Genomic DNA, 17,008 nt, shown 5'->3' with positions numbered 1-17,008 from the left:
AACGACTGAGTCTGCTGCTGGATTGCAAATTTCCTCCTGTGTGGAGTAGTCAAGGTATGGCAGCATCTTAGCCGATGACAGGAAAGCTGCAGCACAGTATTTAAAAAATTGCCAGATTGTGCCCCGCATGAAGCTTTCATGGTCCTGGGGGTGTCCCACACAAATTTGCCCTGATCTGGGTCACGTCCCATGGGAAGCAGAGAAAAATTGGGTAAGGTCGTGATTAAAAGAAAGAATGCCGAATTGAGAGTCGTGTGTGTGTGTGTGTGTGCACAAGTGTGTGTGTGCCCTGATTACGTATGCATGCATAGTAGCATGAAAGTCCCCTGTCCCAGCTCTCTGAAGGACTCCAGTAGTGTGTATGCTTGTACATTATGGACTAGAAAGCATGAAGTATGTCGAGAAGTATATTGTATGGGTGGAATGAAATTACAAACGTTTGTAGTTAATGTCTGCAGAGGTGTTGTTACTAAATGGAAAACATGACGAGACCTTAGGGTGGTCTGTGTTTGTTCAATGTAGATGTGAAATGCAAAAATAGTTGAATGAATCCTGTAAAAAACAGAGAAACTGAGCAAAAGTTAAAAAAGGAAAAGACATAATGAACAGACAAAGGATAATAGTGTCTACTGTAGTGAGTGAAAAGAAACAATTAGTACCAGAGTCTGCGGATGAACTAGATGCTGTACACCTGCCTTCCCCAGGCATCATTTAAGCAAAGCCCAAACTAAGTGGCACCTCTTGAGTTTTCAGTGAGGATGGCATCAGCCACAAGTGGCAGTTCCCAATAGCACTAGAGGATACAGGAGACTGAGTGGTGAGTGAATTGTTGATTTAAATGCACCTTGAACTGATCTAGCAGGAGCTTTAAGAAAATGCCTCCCTCGCACTTTAGATTGGCATAAAAATGTCAGACAGAATGATGTTAATAAATATTCAGAAAGTGTTCATAAATAGTTTCAAAATATTCTGGATTAACTCTAGAAGTGGGGATGCCCATCTTAATACGAGGGGTGATTGATAAGTTCGTGGCCTAGGGTAGAAGGAGATGAGTTATTAACTTCAAACATTCTGCATAATCACTCAAAGAGTTGAACTGCACGTACATGTAACGAGAGCTGTATAACTCACCTGCTTCTACCTTAGGCCACAAACTTATCAATCACCCCTGCTGTGGACCACTTTCTGGAGGTCCAAGATGCCAACTTCTACAAAGAAGGGGTCCGTATGCTCCACGACCGCTGGACTAAATGTGTAAATGTAGGAAGGGACTATGTTGAAAAATAAACGTGCTAGGTTTTCTAAAATTGACTCCTTCTACCTTAGGCCGCAAAGTTATCAATCACCCCTCGTAAATGCTATTGAAAATATATTGCAACCAAGGTTAAAGGAAAGCATATACTGTTATATGACATGAGAAGAGTTAATTAAATTTATGGGTGTTCTACAATATTGCCAAAAGCAATTACAATGTTCAAGGATTGAAACTGTTATGGGAATGAAGACAATGCTACTCCACTATAGCCTCTGGACAATATTGTACATTATTTTAAAAGAATTGGGATAGCTGTCCCATACAATTTGAATGTCATTCTAACTTACAGCTTTGTTTTATATTTAACCAAATTGACAGTGCCAAATTTTGGCTAATCATTACCAGATTAACTTCTGCTTAAGGTTTCACTGAAAATGGGTTTAACATTACCTGCTTTATACAGATGACTCATGTAACCCACTTATGACAGGTAATATTTTTATTTATATGAACAGTGTAGACATATTTTAGATAATGCTATTCTAAATGCATGATTTTATAGTTCTTTGATTCATGTCATCAAACATGGAAATGGGACGATGGACACAGTAGGGGTAAAACATGGAACTGTTATCCATGAGGAGTATGCTCTTCTTTGCGAGCAGCCTGGTCTCAAGAGATAGTTTTGGGACATTCTGTGCACTCACCAGTCACCCCTCCCTTTTTAATTAAACAGACGGTCATCCATATTATGGGTGAAGGCATGTTGCAGTATAGTATCTCACTAACGTAAGCTCTTAAAGGCTTCCATCAACAGGCACTCAAAGCCCAGAAGATCATGCTGAGAATCACACCCACCAGCCAGGGGATTGGACACTGGTGAGGAGAGCCTACCAATGAAAGAACTGCCTGGAGCCCCAGTGGGAAGTCCAATCCAAGTGTTGCTGGCCACATTTACCACTTTAAATATCCAAGGAAAGTTGACGTGGATACATGGTTTAGCCAGTGTCACTGTAGCAGGGTGCAGGTGGCCAGAACGTTGATGATAAGGACAGATGTGCTATTTGCCACCCAAAGTAATCATTGTAAATCTTGGGTAATCTGGACATCTATTTTCTGCCCAATTGCAGAAGTACCTCCCGGGAGCGGGGAGAAGATGGCGGTGCGACGGCAGCGCGCGCGGCCACTTCGGTGATGATATCTGTTATCTGTCAGGTAGGGGACCGTGCGGAGGAACATCTGGAAAACTTCCGAAATGCCCACTTCGTTGCCGCTGCTACTGTGTGGTAGCTGGAATCTCCGAAGCTGAAGGCCCCAAAATCCTCGGCTTTGCGTGTTTCATCGGCCAGGGAGAGGTTGATGGCGCTCGAGAGGCTGTATCGGAGAGGTTGGTCGGAAGCTCGAAGTTTTCGGACGGATGGACTCAGTGTCGGCTGTGGTCGGCTGCTTCCAGTGCATCGGCAAGTTGACGGTGCCTGGAGGTTTATGGCAGGGAGTTTCTCCCTTTTGCCGCCTGCTATCGGGGGCTCGGGAGTCGATCGACTCAGGACTTTTAGACTTTTTTTACTGTGCCCATCGTCTGTTCTTCATCAAATTATGGTATTGCTTTGCACAGCTGTAACTATATGTTATAATTATGTGCTTCTGCTAGTGTTAGTCTTTGGTCTGCCCTGTTTTCTGTGATATCACTCTGGAGAAACGTTGTATCATTTCTTAATGCATGTATGCATTTCTAAATGACAATACAAGAGGACTGAGTGTTCTCATAATCTAAAAAGTACCTTCCAACACTAATACTCCTAACACTTTTCTTCACCTTAGTTATAATATGTGTCGTGTACTAACTGGTCAAGTCGTTGGGTGTGCTCTCGGGAGCCTATACATTCAGAAGTTGGCTTGGCATTGCATTTATACCCCTGAATTGTAGTGAATTTGCTTCTGCAGTTTACTTTGATAACATAACTAGAACCGTAAAGGGTGCACGGGACTGCACTGCCCATAGGAATGATGATTGTAAATGCAATTGTTTTGAGGGATAGTATCAATGCACTTACAATAATTATAGGACTGCCACTATTTCCAGCCCTCCCCCGCCACCATGGCTTTAAAGCTGCTTCATGGGGATCGGGGTGACGTATACTACTGTAACCATCAAGGACCGGGACTAGATTTAGATAACAGTGCATGCAATGCCTATATGACTGGTGACCTTCCAAATCCCGTTAACACTACTTACTGTCTATGTGGCCAGCAAGTCTATCATTGGCTACTGGGGTACTCTTTGTAAAATGGGAATTTTTTTGCCATGGAGGGGTTGTTGTTATCTGTCCGACATAGTACTATAGATTTATGACCTGTCTATGCTCTCTCTACTCAGACGGTGTGGGTCTGCAGTTGAAGTACCATGGCAACTGCACATTTCTGGATTGTGGGGTTCCTGTTCTGAGGAGTTGTCAGACTGGCTCATGAGAGCATCAACATGGCCTCAGCACTGCTGGACAAGCATAACCTTAGCGCTACATTACACAAGCCAGACCATCAATGACATTAATTTTTGCTGAAGTGCTGGCAATCCGCACTGTGGCTCTTCACAACTGACTAGCATTAGACTTTCTGTTGTCCAAAAGAGGAGGTGCTTGTGCCATTATTAGCCAACAAGTGTACAGGATGCTGGTAGAAATTCTGTGTAGTTATAAATAAAAACTAAAAATGCAGTAAACAGTCAGCAAGTCAAGTTGTTTTGTGCATAGAGAAACTTAGTTAATGTGTCAGGCTGAGGTCCTCTGATGGAGCTAAATATTTCTAGAAGTTTCAAATCTTTCATTTTACATTTCCAGCATCAACTGTACTTTTGATTTTCATTTACTAGTATAGTTTTGGTCTCTTTTTTTGGGAAAGGAATAACTTGCATTGCAACACACACAAAATGCTGAAAGAATTCATTGGGTCAGGTAGCATCTATGAAAATGAATGAACAGTTGATGTTTCAGGCTGAGACCCTTCATCCGTACTGGAAAGGAAAGCAGAATAAAAGGGTGGGCGGAAAGTAAGAAGGACAAGCTAGAAGGTGCTAGGTGAAGCCAGATGAGTGGGAAAGGTAATGGCTGAAGAAGAAGTAATCTCATAGGAGAGGAGTGGACCATGGGAGAAAGGGAAGAAGGAGGGGCACCAGGGAGAGAGGTGAAAGACAGGCAAGGAGAAAAGGTAAGAGGCCAGAGCGGGAAATAGAAGGAAGATGGAAGATGGATAGGAAAAGAAAAAAAGAGAGAAAAATTAAAAAAAAACTGGAAGGAGAAATTGATGTTCATTTCTTCAGGTTGAAGGCTGCCTAGGCGGAAGATGAGGAGTTGCTCCTCCACCCTGAGTGGCCTCACCATGGCAGATCAAGGACTGACATGTCAGAACAGGACTGGAGACAAGAATTCAAATGGTTGGCCACAGGGAAATTCTGCTTTTAGCTGATGAAGCAGAGGTGCTTGACAATGTGGTTGCAAAATTTACAACGGGTCTCATTATTGTCGAGGAGGCTGCACTGGAAGCACTGGATACAATGGATAACACCAAAAAATTCAAAGTTGAAGTGTTGTCTTACCTGAAAGGACTATTTTTGGCTTTGAATGGAGATGGGAGGGGGGTGGGGGAGAGGTGAATGGGCAGGTAAAGCATTTCTTTCACTTTGCAGGAAGGATATTAGTGGGGAGAGATGAATGGACAAGAGAATCACGGAGGGAGCAATCCCCATGGAAAGTGGAGAGTGAGGGAAAGTAAAGATGTGTTTGGTGGTAGTATCCTGTTGAAGATGGCAGAAGTTACGGAGAATGACGTGTTGAATGCGGCGACTCATGGAGTGGTAGCTGAGGACCAGAGGGAATCTAAGGCGGTGGGAAGAAGAATTTGCATTGGAAGCAGTTCGGAGAAGCTTCGGCCTTTTGATTCGTGAGGTGAAGCCACACTTGAGCCAGCATAGCCTTTATTCACTGGAATTTTGCAGTGTGAAAGAGATGATCTTTTTGAAACATATAAACATATAAATATCTGAGAGCCATCTTGACAGATTAGATGCTAAGAGCATATTTCCTTTCATGAGACCTCTAGAACTGGGAGCTTCCTAGTGTCCGGAACATACCAGGCTGCTGATGCTGCTCTCTTCCATATATCAGTTCACTGTTCATAACTGCATTGGGGAGCTCATTCAAAGTCCATTCAAGAAGAAGAAATTTCATCTAGTTTTCCCTCAGCCCATAAGCTTGGGAAAAGCAGGCTTACTGGTGCTTGAGGTCACTCGGCAAATGTAATGGAGAAGTTTTGAAGAGTTCCTGTAGTGCGTCTTACAGATGGCACACAGTCAGCTCCAGGTGCTGGAGGGAAATGTGTTTAAAATGGTGCACTGGATTATTTTATTCTGAATCATATTGTACTTCTTCAGTGTTTGAATTGCATTTATTCAGTTATGTGAAACGTATTCCATTAGACTCCTGGGTTCTGCCATGCAGATGGTGGAAAGACTTTGAGAAATTAAGATAGCAGTTAGTCGCTAAAGGATAGCCGATCTCTGACCTAGTTTTGAAGCCACAATGTTGATCAAACTAAGTTTATGGTCTTTATTAATAATATTGAATTAGTGTGATATTCTATCAATAACAATATTTTTTCAGTCTCATTGTAAACTTGGCTAAAAAAATCAATCTTGAAAGATCCTAGAATATTTCATGGATTTCACTTGTTTTGAAAATAAAACATGCTTTGAGTTCTGTGAACTCAAAGATGGAAGGGGACACATTTTACATAATATTTTCCATAACTATAACAGCATTTATGAACAGAGTGAGAAATATCACAAGTGAAAAGAGTCGTGTCTTGAATATTTAATTGTACTTTTATTGTCAGTTCGCAAACTTGTCATATTAGTTCCATGGCAAATATCACATTTTTTAAAAAATTATAAATTTATGGCAGATTAATCAGAATCTCAGAGATTAAGTGACCTTTATTGCATTCGATCTGATAGAAAATCTGATGAAGAGTTCTACACAGAAATAACCACCTTTCCCTTTCTCATAAAGTGATTAAATAGTTATGTATTTCCAATTTTCTAATAAGCTTTCCAGAACTTACTCACCTTTAAATGTTTCTTCAGAAACTGAGGTAATTTTTACATTTGTAAAATCAGTATAAGACCTGTGTTTACATGTTATGATTAAAAGAAAAGATGGACATCTTTTGATCTCATTTCTCCTTACAACGTAGTGGCAAATATGTGACACTAAAGAATTGTCCAATAAGTATATAAAATTGTCAATTAGATAAAAAATATTTGATTGACGATATCAGTAAGCCATGCCTGAAGGTATATTGCATAGCAACAGTACAGAAAATAGAAATACAAGTAATACACTCATCTGTAGCAATTTTTATGCATTCAGTGCTAGTAGCTAATGTTGTCTTTACTATAATTAATTATTTTAAAAGGACTTCACCATTCAGCTTGAAAAATACTTGATCCACTTCTCTGTTATTTTACGATTCCAGGTACAGTGAACTTTTGGCACTTTCTCATTTAGGAGCTTCAACTGTTTCCACTTTATTCCATCTTTTTCCCAGCAGTGAACGAGACTGCAGATCTTTTTAGCTTCAACAGGAAAACTGCAAGGCCAAAAATTCATCCTTCTTCTTAAAATACTGCTTGAAACGTTCTCTTGCGTACCTGTTCATTACAACGTTGTACACCATCAGCCAATAGTTGATTTTAAATCTTTGCCTTATGATTTGTTTATTCAAAGCACTATGAGGAAAATGCAACTTCTCACTTACAGTACAGACACCGGAGTCTTGTATCTAATGCACCGAGAATTCCTGGGGCGGTTATTTTGGGGAAAAGGGTGAAAAGAAGTGCTAAGTGAGTGCTGTGCTAATAAGACACACATGTTCAAAAATCTGGTTTTTAGTTTGCAACTTTGGAGCTAATTGGTGATTACCATGTCTTGAACTTGCACAGAGATGCTAAAGCAGACACGCTCACAGTTAGCACTTACACGCTGTTTAGGTACCATTTTTATATCCTATTAATATAGCCTTCATCCTGTCATTTCCATTGAGGATACAAAGGAGGCAGACACATGTTAGAAGCCTGAGGGAAAGAGGGCACAGCCTATAGATTTGGAATGGAAGATTCTGATTGAGGAAATCCACAGAAGGTGTATGGTCTTCTGCCCACACTGGGGGAGAAGTGACAGAGGCAAATAATTTCATGGATGTGGAAGGCTGGTGAGAAGGTCCCAACCTGGGTGACTGCTCTCAGCACCAGACTGTGCTGTTGCAAGCAATGTATCAATTTGATGTTGCATGCTCATGGTAAAGTGATATTTCACAAATGAACTGATAACTGCCACCAGTAGCATTACAAGCATATCACTTTTTCATATGTTCTCATGACACCATATACTGCCATTCACAGTTTCAAATGTTCCTTTAGAAACTGAGCTATATTTTGCATTTATATGTTGTCATCAAATTATGGCCACACATTATTGAAAGATGAAAATAATGTAGCAGTTAACAAAAGTCCAATAATCATTTCAAATAGCCACAGCCCAGACAAATCCCACGACTCTTCACTTATATAGAACAAAGAAGACTACATCACAGGAACAGGGCCTTGGGCTCACAGTGTTTGTGCCAAGTATGACTCCTCTGGCTGTATATGATCCATAGCCCTGTATTTCCTGAATAATCATGTGACTATCCAACAGCTTCTCAAATGCCATTATTGTATCTGCATCCGCCATTGCCCCCAAAAGCCTGTCCTGGGCACCTATCACTCTCTGTAAAAAGCTTGCCTGTATACCTCCTTTACATTTTCCTCCACCTACCTTAAATGCATATCCTCAAGTACTTGACATTTCTACCATGGGAAAAAGATCCTGAATGTCACATCTATCTACGCCTGTTAGAATCTTCTATGACTCCTCCCCTCAGCCTCTGATATTCAAGGGGAACATCTCTGTTGTATATTTAATATTTCAGTAACATTTGAGTAATATTGAAAATATATTGCTTGATTAACATTCTTTGTTGCTTACATCATTCATTATGGGTTATATGTAGAAGTATGTGAATAGTACATGTCATTACGCCACTATGGCAAATGTGTGCACCTCACAAAAGCAAAGAAACAAAGAGTATACATTGTCCTGGTCTCCCCATGTTTTTCCTATGATTAGCTTTATGTTTTGGAGTTAAAAGACATAACAGTGATAATGAGTAAGTTTTAAAGGAACCCAAGATAACTACCTAGCTATTGAAGTGCAACGAGATGCTGGAGTGAAAAAAAGACAGAAAATGGACAGATTCATGGCTTCATAAACAGAGTGTACCAGGTGATAATAATCATAAATAAATAAAAAAAGAAAGAGATAGCTGGCTGCATCAAAAAGATAGATGTTTGATTGGACAAGTGATAACTGGATTTTGTGTACTCAATGAATTAAACAATATTTTAAAGGAAATTGAAGAGCCAATTAGAAATGTGTGCCTGTTTTATTCAGTTCTAAGCACACTGCTCCAACCAAACCAGTCAAAATTAGCTTTGCTGATATTGTGCAAGTAATGCAGAAACATTTAGAACCAAATGCATTGCTGATTGCAGAATGCTTTAGATTTCATAAGTGGAATCAAAAGGAAGGGGAGTCAATTTCAGCATACGTGGCTTTGGAAGAGATTGTCTGAGCATTGACAGTTCATTGATGGGTTTAGTGAGGGTTTAATGATGTACAGAGGGATGGCTTAGTTTGTGAAATCCTACAAGAAAGCATTGAGAAATGGCTCCTAACTGAAATACAAGTCACATTTAAATGAGCAGCTGAAATCACTGGATCAATGAAAACTGCTGTCAGAGATGCCTTTGGAAGTGAGCATAACAAAATTGCAAAAACAGGAAAAGGCCTGGCTGAACACATTGTGTTACTGTTCTGGCAGGGGCACACATTCAATGGACCAATACAGGTTTAAATGTGAAACTTGCAGAACATGCAACAAAGTAGGACACATGCCAAGTGCATGCTGGGCAGATAAAAATAAATGGACTGCACAAAAAAGAGAAAAAGCTAAAAAGTCAAGTTGCAGTTTCAAAAAGTGCACTAATCTGCATGGTGTTGATAAAAATCTGATAATGATGAGAATGACACAGGACTGAGTACGCTTGCGATTTACAATGTGAAAACTAACATTAGACAAGCAATATGGCTTACATCAGAAGTGAACAACAAATGTACTAAAATGGAATTGGATACTGGCTTGGCTGTTTCAAATAAATTTGAATAGCATTTCAAAGACACAATTTGAGCCTGTGGATATCCAACTAAGAACTTATAATGGAGAAAAGATAACTCTCCTGTGGGAAGGACATTTAAATACAACACTCAACAAGCTTCCCAGGCTTGTTTGTGATGAAAACAGGAGGGTCAGTATTGTGGCATTGTGATTGGCTGAGACAACTATAACTTGATTGGAGATCCATCCACAATTTGCTTGAGACATTCCCTGCAATGAAGCCAACTGAAAGGGAATTAAGAAATTACTGGATGATGCCAAAGCAGTATTAAAGGACGGCACTGGAAAACATATCAAGAATAAAATAGTGTTAAATGAAAATGCTGCACCCAAGCTTTGCAAATTCCATCTGGTTCCTTTTGCCATCTGTGATAAAGTAGTCAGTGAGCTTGATTGCATGGAGGCTGAATGAACTTTTTCCAAGGTTCATTAGAACCCAGAGGCATTAGTAGGAAGGAAAAACAGGTCTGTCAGGATCTGTGGTGATTTTAAAGTCAGCATCAATACCCTCTGCCCTGGATAGAGGATATCTCTGTAAACCTTTCTGGAGCAAGTGGATTTAGCAGATGTACACCTACAGATAGAGATGGAAGAAGCATCTGAAGTGTTTCTCACTATAAACACTCACAAAGGGCTTTACTGCTATTCTAGTCTTATTTTTGGAGTAGCTTCTGCAGCTGCATTCTGGCAGAAACCTATTGGCCAGGCACTCAGTATTATCTGGATGACATTACTATTACTGGTAAGGATGATAAGTAACATCTCCAAAATCTCATGACAGTGTTAAAATGATTAAAAGGTTATGGGCTCAGAGCACAATGCAGCAAATGTGAATTCTTTAAACCAAGCATCACTTACTGTGGTCAATCCATTGATGCACAAGATTTATACAAATGTGTGGAGAAAATTCAAGCAGCAGTGAATGCCCCAAGGCCAAAGGATGTATTACAGTTGCAGTCATTTTTAGGAATTATTAATTATTATGAAAGATTCCTGCCAAAACTGGCTAGTGTGATACAACCTTTCAATTTATTACTATAGAGCGGGAAGAGATGGTAATGGAGTCACAAAACATAACAAACATAACAAAACATGTCCAACCTCTCTCTATAATTTATATCCTCTAATCCAGGCAGCATTCTGGCAAACCTTCTCTGCATCCTTTCCAAAGGCTTTATATCATTCCTGCAATAGGCTGAACTAGTAGTGCACACAATATTTTAAGTCTGGCCAAAGCAATCTTTTATACAGCTGCATGATAGTTATAAGGTATCACATATTGATCTACACACTTGCCACTCATTCATCATTCCTTTTGTCCCCAGACAAAACGACATACATCAAGCAGCTGTGATTTTGAGACAGGGGAAAAAAAATAGAATGATTGTTTGTGTTCTTTCTTTTGGAGACACCATCGCTATGGGGGGGACAATTTATGACCACATAGAGTTCTTATACCTACAAAAAACTAGTAAGGTAAGAACCAGGCAGAACTGTTTGATATTTGGAAGTGATCCTTCTTACAGTCCCCTTACATCTGGAGATTCTGTTGCTTCCTTGTTCTTCCTCCTTGCCCTGACTTTGACCTACTGACACATAGTAGTTGGAAGACTGTTAGGGATCATTCTGGAGCTATGAAATTACGAATAGCAGATATGAATTAAAACGATGTTACAAAAAATGTAGAATCAGTCTTCGGGAAAAAAAGTCTGTTCACAATTTGACATCAACTAATACTTTAAGGCTATTGAAACCAATCACTAGGTGTGGGACATTTTCTGGTCTGTACTACGGAAACAGCCCAGGGGAACGCAGCAGATGAACGTTCATGTTAACTGATGCACATTGAAAACTTCAGGAGGAGATCAGGGAGGGCATTAAGTAGCCAACTCCTGCATCTCTTGGAGGAGGTTCAGGAGCCTGAAGACACACACATAATGTTTTAGGAATGACCTTTCCCCCACCTCCATCTGATCTCTGAATGGACAATGAGCCTATGTACATGACCTCACTATTTGTTTTTTTTTTTCTTTTTTCTCTCTTTTTTTGTGTGTCTATATATATGTATATATAATTACTGTAATTTATAGTTTTTATGTATTGCAATGTACTGCTACCACAAAACAACGTATTTCAAGACTTCACAACATATTCCAGTGATATTAAACCTGATTCTGATTCTAATTCTGATACTAATACATTGCCAGAGGTGTGTTCCTGCCACTTAATCTGTAATTTAGGACTGGTTTGCTTTTTGGCACGAAATATTCTGGCTAGTTGTATAGCTAGGGATCAGTTTTTTTTTCCCTTTAGATGAAAACTGCAGATCTTGTGGCATGGGCTCTATGATTTTAATAGCGACATGTGGAGCCAAATTGTGAGATTCCTACACTGAGATTGGTACCTCTTTCTAGGGAGTGTTTTGAGGTAAAAAAACAATGAATGTTGCTTTACAGCTGACTGCAAATTCTTCACTATTTTAGCTATCAGTTATCATAGACTCATAGAATGGTTACTACACAGGAGGCCAGTCTGCTTATCATGTCCAGGCCAACAATTTACTAGTTCCACCCTTGGCTCTTTCTTTTTGCAATTTTTCTCCACCAATTTTTAACCAATTCCCTTTTGAGGGCCACAGTATACCACATCTAAAGGCAGTATTTCCATTTTCAACCAAATGTTGCATAAAGCAGTTTCTCCTTAACTCAGTCTTAATTATTTTTATTTTACATTTGTGAACTCCAATACTCTGTCGAACCCTCCCCCATATTTCTTCCATAAAAAAAATATATTTCCCTGAACCTCTTTTCTACAAGTGTCCCGAGTGGGGAATAGAAGAAGGGAGGGAGAGGGAATTTTTGTTTACTGGAAGGAAAAATTGATATCTAGGCCATCAGGTTGGGGGCTACCCAAATGGAATATAAGGTCTTGTTCCTCTCCCCTAAGGTGGCCTCATCATGGCATGAGACAAGGCCACGGACCAACATGTTGAAATGAGAACGGGAAATGGAATCGGAATTAAAATGTTTTACTAATGAGAAGTTTCGCTTTTGGCAAATGGAACAGAGCTGCTTGATGAAACGGCCACCCAATTTACAGCGGGTCTCAGCAGCCTAAAGGAAGCTGCATCGGAAGCACCGAACACAAGAGATGACCCCAGCAGATTCAGAGCTGAAACGTTGTCTCACCTGGAAGGAATGTATGGGGCTCTGAATGGACATACGGAAGGAAGTAAATAGGCAGGTGTAGCATTTTGGCCACTTGCAGAGATAAGTGATGGGAGGGAGATTGATGGACAGGGATGAGTGGACAAGTGAATCACGGAGGAAGCAAGGTAAAGATATGTTTGGTCATAGCATCCCTTTGGAGATGGCGGAAGTTGCCAGGATGTGTTGAATGTGGAGGCTCATAGGTTGGTATATAATAACAAGAGGAACTCTATCACTGTTAAGGCAGCGGGAAGATGGGGTAAGCATGAAGATTTGGGGAAGGGAGGAGATACGGATCAGGGCAAAATTTAATACTCTAAGATTTGAACCAAGTTATTTTACGAAATAAAAAAAGAAATTTAAGATGAATGCCAAAACATGGGTCTTCATTTCACCTGAAAGTGTTGCTAACATTTCTAGACCAGCTGTAGGTTTGATTTACTCTAACGGTTAAAATGTCTTTGCTTTTTATTATATAAATAACCCATTTATATTAAACATGTCAACAACTCTGTTTGCAATAGAGAATTGGATTATATACATTATTCTAGTTAAGTTATAAGAGACAGAATCATTAGTCCCTGATCAAATTTAAACCATTTATTGCTACCTAAATAATTGTTAAGAGTTTCTCTGGGAAATACCTCACAGAAGGCAATTCTCTTATGTGCGCGGAATAGTTATTTCATAAACTGACCAGTGAGTAGTTCCAATTAATTTTCATACTTGTGTGAATATAAATTAGAGAGCATACTTATTTACACAATCTTTCCTCATACCTGAGAGAGCATAACTGTTAGTCCTTGTAGGATAGCTAGATAAACACTAGAGGAAAATATCAGAAATTATTTTATCTTAAATTCAAAAGCATTTTGCTCTAACTTTTCTATACATTGGAGTTGCAGATGCTGAAGAATACCTGGGGACTAAAAAAGCACTTTTCGGAATTTCCTCTATTGATTTCATGCCCAATCAAGTATTTTCACTTCTCACCTATTTATTTAAGGGTTCTCAAATCATGAATATCACTGCCAGATGTAATAACTACACCTTCCATTACATCCAACAAACATGGCTTTCATACTCTCTGCAAGTGAAAACTATTGCAACATTAGCAGGATCTGGTTAAACATTGTTATATTTTTCAATATTATATATCCCTCACAAGTACAAAGCTTTCAAAGTTTTTCTCAACATTTCTAGTAACGGGTATCGTAAAATAAATTGACAGTTTAAGTATAATCTTAGCTTCGGAGAGAATGGCTCCATTGGAATTAGTTGCTGCACTTTGAGCAGATATGTAGGTTTTTATTCAACAACAGAGTTCCAGTCCTGGATACAATTTTGATTCAGGGATGTGCATGGGTGGGGTTGGCAGACACTGTCTGTATTTCACAACCCCAATCAATAATCATTTGAGAGGTTAAAGATTTGCAGGGATGCGTCGATACGTGTAACATGACTCTGTAAATGTGAAGTTGACTTGTGAACTGATCTTTAGTTTATTTGTACTGAGCTGTATCCAGACAGCAGACTGTACAGATCATCAGTTACCTGATGGTTCTGTTGGTATGTACACTTTCCAATGTAGAATGGAACTGCACAAGCCTCAGAGGATCCATCTTCTATCGTTGATCTGCTCTAAAAAGGCTCAGACTGTGAAATGCTTGTGGCAGGACGATTACAACTGATGTCAGACAGCAGAGGTATGATGGGTTTATGAGAAGGAGGGGAAACAGGGAAGCTGGGGATTGGAATAGAATGCGGTCACAAAGTCAGGCAGAACTTCTTCTGAGTTCCTGACTGAGAAAATCAGTATTTGGGACAACGTATGATTGTTCATTATGATCATAGGTACTGCTGAGACTCCCAGCTAGTAATCACAATGAGAAACTGGATGAACTTTCAGAACTGGAGCACCACCTGTAAATCGAATCCCAGCATAATTGATTAAAAAAAGGAATCGTGACCGCCTTTGAACCAAACTGCAGCACTGTGTGTTAACCAATTCTGATCTCAGTGAACGAAATGATGTAACTAAACACTAGCAAAGTAGAAATCTGTAACAAATTTACTTAAGTATGTATGATATTTGGTCTATTCAAAATTGGTAACAGCATAAATATGAAGATTAAGGTGGAATTACACAAAACCCCAGTGATGAAAGAAAAGCTAAATCAAAACAGAAGCCAAAACAACAATGAAAATACATGAAGGAAATACAAGGACACACCCAAAATGCTGTTTGAATTTTCTTCTTACTACAGTGATTACCATTAAAAGTAATCTGGAATAGGATACATCTTAATAGGGATAGTAATTAGTATAAAACAATTCAGTTGCTTGGTTTGCAATACAGACCAGATTGAGTTGCAGGCCTGTGCTGAATTAGCTGCTCTCAGCTGCAATAACCACGGGTTCTGCAACAATTGGCAAATAGTATAATTATTCCGGCTTCCCATTCCTGACTTTGGCTGTGCATACTGCTTGAGAGCTGAATCAGGTTACAATCACTTGTGTTCAATAATCTGATGGCTATGACTCAAAGATCATACATAAAGTTATGTTCTGAAAGCTTCTGATATCTGCATTATAAGTCAGTGCCTTCAAGAAAGATGGAAGAGCAATCAAAGAATGAAGTAAAATATACAATATGCTGAATATTTATGAGATAATCTTCCTTTTCTCTGTTAAGATTCCTTACTATTCCATTAGAAAAGCAAGAGAAAGCAAAAGTATCACATGGCTTCTTCCTTGTGGACAGTCCATAGTCACTTTGGTGGAAGACTAGAGCAGGTTATTTGACTGGTCTTTCAATTGTAATTGCTGAATTCCAAATTCCCCACTTGAGAGAATTAATGCAAGTCAACAACATAGCTGTTGTTTTATTCTCAAGTAGTGTGAAGTGTGAAAATCATAAAGCAATGACAGTTTCTGCCCACGCAAAACAAAACTAAATCAAACCTGCCACATCAGGATTTCAAAAAGGATGACAAGTGCTTGAATTTTGTCCTCCAGAGTCAGTTGCCATCTGACCCACTCAATTAGATCTGTTTTTTATTTGTTATATGGCATACTCTGTGAAATAATTCACCAGTCTAAGCAATACAGAGATATCCTAGGTGACAGTGAGAAAACCAAAGTTAAAGATATTGGAGCTGACGTAAAGAAAATTTTGATAACTTCTCACTATTGCACATTAAAATTGCTGGGTTGTCAAATTGCATTTCAGAATACTCCAGAGTCAATCTATTACAGTGGAAGAACGCACTTAAAAATATTTGGGCATTTATACTACAAATCACTGCTCATCTACTCACTTGTCCTCTTTTGCTGTATTTCTATCATGCCTGGCACTTCCACTTTATTTTCCTACCTTTTTAACTCACATTGTGTGTTCTCATTATTTTCCAGATTTCTTCCATTCTTTTTCCCTCCTCCTACCCCTCTGCCTTCTTTGCCATTTCTGTCCTTTACCTCACCCTTTCCTTCCATTCTTCGCCATCTTTCCTTCACCCTCTAACCCTTGACATATAATACCTTGAGTAATGTGATGGTATAATACACACTCACTATGAAGTGAATTATGCCCGGTTGTCCAATTGCAGGGCTCAACTGGTTAATAAACTAAATGACCTTTGTCCTTGTGACTTAAGACACTGCATGAACTCCGTGATTGGGTTACTCTCATGTAACATGCTGACAGCAGCCCGTTGCCTTCTGTATAATTGCTTTCAGAACTCACAAATTCTCTATTTAACTACTTCAATCCTGACTTAAATTGCACTGCAAATAATAACTCATTACGCATTGAAACATGATTAACTTAGCAGTTGTCATGGTTTAGAAAAAGCAGTTCATAGCTATTGCCTGCTTTGGTGGTGATCAGCAAAGCTCTGTCTGCAATATTAATGGACAATAAAAGAAAAACCATTGCTCACTGAGGTTATAAACCACAGGCATGCTCGGATTTTATGCTTATTAAGGTGAGGCATGACAGAGCTAAACAGTGGAACAATATTCTTTTATTTTGAATGCTATGCACTCAAATTTTCCACGAACTAACTCTCGAAACATAAAATCATAAAATCACACAGAACCAGAGCCTTTGGCCCACCTTATCAATGCTACCTATTCCAAGTACCTACACATTTTATCCAGGTTAGATCCACAGCCTTCTATGCCCTAGTGATTCAGGCACTAGGTCTAGATGTTT

General features: G+C 39.3%; 1 protein-coding gene across 1 annotated transcript in view; it reads right to left on the bottom strand.

Annotated features, from left to right (window-relative positions):
* Nucleotides 1-6,124: 6,124 nt before the first annotated feature.
* The window catches only part of LOC134354274 (ethanolamine kinase 1-like), a 462,806-nt gene continuing 451,922 nt past the window's right edge, over nt 6,125-17,008 (bottom strand). The window contains exon 8 of the mRNA XM_063063189.1: nt 6,125-6,959. Coding sequence (XP_062919259.1) covers nt 6,887-6,959 — 73 coding nt within the window. The 3' untranslated portion in view covers nt 6,125-6,886. The remainder of the gene's footprint in view (nt 6,960-17,008) is intronic.

Source organism: Mobula hypostoma, chromosome 11, assembly GCF_963921235.1.
Source record: "Mobula hypostoma chromosome 11, sMobHyp1.1, whole genome shotgun sequence".
NCBI classification, from domain to species: domain Eukaryota; kingdom Metazoa; phylum Chordata; class Chondrichthyes; order Myliobatiformes; family Myliobatidae; genus Mobula; species Mobula hypostoma.
This window is presented reverse-complemented; position numbering and strand designations above follow the sequence as displayed.